The following is a 5,131-nucleotide window of genomic DNA, read 5'->3' as shown; positions in this document are numbered from 1 at the left end:
ATTAGCATTGTTTTGAACCACCACAGTATTGCTCAGTGCTATTAGACTAATGGGCACAAGCATCTCATGTAGATGTGCTCAGTAATAATGAAAACACCAGCACTTCTCAAAAGGCCCCACCAGTTTCAGTTGAATCTAATCTATATACTTTTAATCACATTTCTTCTGTCTCAAGGCCATTCTGCACAAGACTGCATGCTACCACCAGTAAATATTGTTTACTATTTCACTGTTGAATATTTTAGCAGAAACTTCCTGTTACTCTGGGATTACAGGAGAAATTTAGGTGCGCAGATTCTATAGAGATTGACAATAGCACACAGGAACCTGAAATTTTGGAGCAGATTACTTCGAGATTATAAATGTAGAAGAGTCAAGCCCCATTACCGTTTCCTCTACTTATCTGCTCCTGAATTAAGCATCCATCTACAGTACTTCAGTGAATTACATAAGAAAGGCCTGGATCAAATTCTGTCCTCAAATACATGCCCAACTCGTAGTTGATAGGGGTTGTATCAAGTTATTTTAGGACAAAAATTGGCTGCTGAACCAAGTTCACTCTTCAACTACCTCTACAGATTTCTCTCAGTTACAATAGGGATGGACTAGGCCCGCAGTATTTAGACATAGTTTATAACCTATTAAAGATGGTTACCATATTTTCCATCCTGAATAGTTGAATGCAAACTACTAAGGACAGAATACTGTGATGCTGCACTGAATTCTAGAATAAATGTATACAGATACATTTATTGAAACTATTTCTGGAAATCCAAGTTTTTTCTTCTGATCTGTACAGGAAGAATGATTTGAAAAGACATAAGATAAATAGCCAATATGATCTTGGCTATGTCTCCACTGACAGTTATAGTCAGTCCCATCCCCACTGACCATACACTCAGTGAGCTCCTGCTATCACTTGCATCCAAGCCTGCCCCTCTCTGTGGCCTGTAGACATCTTAATGCCACACTAAAAAAACCCACAATGTAGACTGCTTTTAAACAGGGTACAGGGTACAGAGTGAATAGAGGAAGGATGAACTGATTAAGGACAACCTCAAGGTTGATCCTAAATAACAGTATGGATATAGCCAAACTTGATAAAGGAATATGCTCAAATTGATCATGCCTGCATCTAATGGTTAATAAGTTGATGTCATTCTTCCTTTAGAATATGTGGTAGAATTGTGATTTTTAGGTCCTGACAATAACAAATTCTATTCCCAATAATGACCACAGTTTACATCTGCTTCTTTACAGTGGGGTTTTCAAAAGATGTTCAGTGCTGACTTAGCTTTGCATCCAGTAAAATCAAGGGGGTTGACTTTAATGGGAACAGGGTCAGGCCACATTGAATGTTTTTGAAAATTCCCCTTTTAAATTACCCCATTAATGGTTCAGTTGTGCAAGATTCTTCCTTATTATCTGAGGGCACTTAGGATCATCACTGAGTCAGCTTCTGTAATCCCAACTTTCCAATTTATTCCATTAAAAAAAAATCAAGATATTGAATTTGTAAAAATAAAATGCTCCATTTATCAAATAATTAGTAAATGACCATCTAGAAAAGAAGTTACAAGTCTTAGATTTCAGTGGCAGCATAGAGCATACGGCTATAAGCATCATGCATTTACAGCTCCAAAACTATCCATCACCTTAAAAAATCAGGTAATTAACTGAAGATCATGTTTCAAAATTTTCATTTCTTGTCAAGAAGTCATAACTGATGGCAGCCCCTTCTAATTAGCCTCAATTTGTTATTCAAAGATCCACTTAATTTTAGTTCATGCACTAAAGACTCAAATTTTCATAGGTGATAGTGGACAATCACTGAGAAGGATAAATGGATTATACCCAGAGCCTCCACAGGATAGCTTTAATTCCCATGAATATCACGTTAATTCATGCTCACCTTTCTCAGAAGAAAGCAGATGCGCTCAATATTTCTCAGTCGTTCTCGCTGTAAAAAAAATGCAGGAGAAAAGGGATTGCAGGTTAGATCCTGTTATTAATGAAATAAAAGATATTGCTAATATAATGGGTCAAAAATCATCTCTACCTTAAATACAAGCCTCAAGCATTGCATTTGGGTCAGAAATATTTCTCTCTTATTTACAGCTATAACTGTGATTTTTGTAATTATCTTAACATACCCTGCCCAGTGGTGTAGACACTGGGATGCTGGAAGCCCAGAGGTCAAGAGTTCAAGGCCATAGCAGAAGCTCCCAGGTTGCAGTCCTGTCAGATTCCAATGAATCTGCAAATTCTGCCAAACACCTTGTCACACAAGAATACAAGACAGTAAAGGATCTCAACATCCTTTTGAGTTAAGTAATTATTACCCCAAATTTCAGATGAGAAAATCTTCCAGAGACCAAACTAAGTCATGAAGTTCACTCACATTGCTAACACTTCAAAGCCAGTTTTTGTCCACACCTAAACTAGAACTGAATTGTTCCAGAAAAAACAAGGACCAAACTTTCAGATTCACATTGACTTCAGGAGTGCTTCCACATGGAGAACAAATGCAGATCTGTATAACATAGGTACTTCTATAACTAGCATATGTGTTAGCAATCGGGCTATAAGGAAGGAACGTCCAAACGAGCATGTACAGGCATTTCCCTAGGGACACACAGTAGTGGCACATATTTTGCCACTGCTAGGTCTCCCTGGGGAATGCCCCTGCACAGGTGCTCTGGCCTGCAACAAGGTGTCCCAAGTGAGGTAGGGGAAGCTAGGGCCAGCACCTGGGCTGGGCCCGGCATCCTTGCCTGGGGTCCTGGGGACCTTCTGGGGCTCTAGCAGCAGTGATTCAGGCATGTGGACAGCAGCCGAAGCATGGTTCTGGAAGGCAGACTCCAGTTTCAGGCAGTGCATGCTGCTGCCACATGTGCCAGCCCACTTTTTTTCCACTTTTTTTTTAATGGTTTCCAGGATCTCCAAGTATCTAAATTTGACTCTAGGACCAAATCACAAGCATGGAATGCATTTTGTGGCACCACAGAAGCCTTTAAGGCACCACAAAATGCACACATGCACTCATGTGGACCTGGTCTTAGAGTGTATTTGTAATGTCCTAAAATGTTTTCAATTAAATGCATTACATTTTTAATTTATATATTTCACACCTATGAGTCTTTTAAAAGAAAACCTATTTAAGTTTTTGCTTTATTTTCTTTCTGTATGCTGGGTCTGGTGTATCCTACTGTAACACTCAAATGCACGATCTTTCAATATATTTCTGTATTTATAATGTCCTAGAATGTTCCCAGTTTAATACATATACATATGCATATACATAGTGAAAGATCCTGCACTTGAGTGTTACAGCAGGATACTACAGACCCAGCATACAGAAAAAAAATAAAGCAAAAACTTACACAGGTTTCCTTTTAAAAGACTCGTAGGTGTGAAATTAATGAGCAAAATCACTTTCTGCAGTAACTAGATACAAGACTAAAATCACCGAGTTAGATTCTGATCTTGGCTACATCAGAACAGATCTGAAGTATTTTTACTGTACTCTTAGGAATTTCTCTTCATTTACCATGGTTCAGCACAGAATAAAATCTAGTGCACTGCACTCAGGAAGAAGGAGCCATCTGAAAGGAGAAGCAAATACACCTCCTCTTACAGTAAATTAGAACAGTGGCTCTCCTGAGGGACACTAATCTTTTCCTGTAGGTGTGGCAAAAGGCACCTGTACAGCAATCTCTCTTAAGCAAATAATGAAATGAAACAATTTGTGAAGGCAACTCTCTCTCAGCCTTCAGTGGTTAATCCAATGGTTTTAATTTGATTTTAGTTGGTAAAGATATTTCCCTGCACTTCCACCCAAAAAACCCTTTTTCATCCCACACATCAAATTTAATCATTTTGTCAAAAAAAAAAGTTTCAACTTGGGAAGAGTGTAGTAGGTACAAGAAAAATAAAATGTCCTTCTATGACACCTTTCTTCCAAAGAAAGAGTCATGCAGCATGACAAGATTCATGCAGCTGGCTGTCAACCTGGACAAAACTTCACTGGCTTTAGTGGGAAGTGGATGTAAGGCCAACATGGATCCTGTTCTCAGAACAAAGATGGAGTAGGGCCGGTTTTCTGAAACAGGATACAGGATCTTTTGGTTTAGGCACTAGCATAAGAGTCAGATGAACTATGTCTACTGCTCACAGTTTTCTTGTCTAATCTCTCTGTGTCTCAGATCTCTGTTCCTGACTGCTGATTCTTCTGCACCCTAAATTCTCTCTCTACTGCCTGTTAGGCAGAGATAAGCCCAGACACAAAAACAAGGCTGATTCTTAGAACAGCTCTGCTTCACATAAAGCAACATGAATAGCTGTGGTGCATGATATGAGGTAAGATAAAAATAGGAAAAAGCATCTGAATGACTTGGGCTGGTTGAGAGCAAACCTCAAAATCAGTATAGATGTACCCTTGGACCTGTGCCTCTAGGCACAAGTATGACTGAGTCTCTCATCACAGCTAATCATCAAAGCAATTTAGTACACAGGAAGTGAGTCAGTCTTGGATAAAGGAGCCATTCCACTGCTTGAGTACAAGAAAAGGATTTTAAAAGGGAGAAATAAATGTCTCTGAATGGAAGGGTGCATGAAAACCCTACCTACCCCATTACAGCTTCAGTTTCTAAGATTCTGAAGTGCCCTTGTGGCACCTTCAGCAGGAAAAGAAACTCTTTTCATAAAGAAGCTGCATGTTACTTTATCAGACTAAGATGAGATTCTAAATCAAGAGTAAGTAGTATTTTCTCTTAAAAACTACAACACATTTATTATAGACTTGTATGTACATTTCCAAACTTATGTTTGTTGATCGCTCAGTGTATCTTCTTCCATTCAGTAGCTAATGATTAGTTAACTTTAAGGTGTACTCACTGCATGAGCAGGGTTGCACTGATCTATGGGGCTTTTGAAGTCTGTCCTTAACTCATCAAAGGCGATTATCTGCAAGAAAATATTTTCAAACATTTTAACAAAAGCAGAAATTTGAGAAAACATCTATATTCTCCTTTATAAGAGTTAATAAGTCCCATTCTGACCTGCTTGGGTTGTAATTCTTCTCAACTTAATGAATTTGCACCTTTGTTTTGTATCATCTTTCTGAACAAAT

The 5,131-nt window shown here is 38.5% G+C and overlaps 1 protein-coding gene across 2 annotated transcripts in view; it reads right to left on the bottom strand.

Annotated features, from left to right (window-relative positions):
- CNIH3 (cornichon family AMPA receptor auxiliary protein 3) overlaps positions 1–5,131 on the bottom strand; it is a 194,658-nt gene that overhangs the window by 103,285 nt on the left and 86,242 nt on the right. For both annotated transcript variants that reach the window (XM_019516518.1, XM_019516519.1), the window contains 2 exons: positions 4,897–4,965; positions 1,913–1,960 (listed from right to left, as the gene is read on the bottom strand). In XM_019516518.1, coding sequence (XP_019372063.1) covers positions 1,913–1,960; positions 4,897–4,965 — 117 coding nt within the window. The remainder of the gene's footprint in view (positions 1–1,912; positions 1,961–4,896; positions 4,966–5,131) is intronic.

Source organism: Gavialis gangeticus, unplaced genomic scaffold, assembly GCF_001723915.1.
Source record: "Gavialis gangeticus isolate Ggan-Ray unplaced genomic scaffold, GavGan_comp1, whole genome shotgun sequence".
Lineage (NCBI taxonomy): Eukaryota > Metazoa > Chordata > Crocodylia > Gavialidae > Gavialis > Gavialis gangeticus.
Note: the sequence above shows the minus strand (reverse complement) of the source record. Positions and strands in the feature narration are given on the sequence as shown.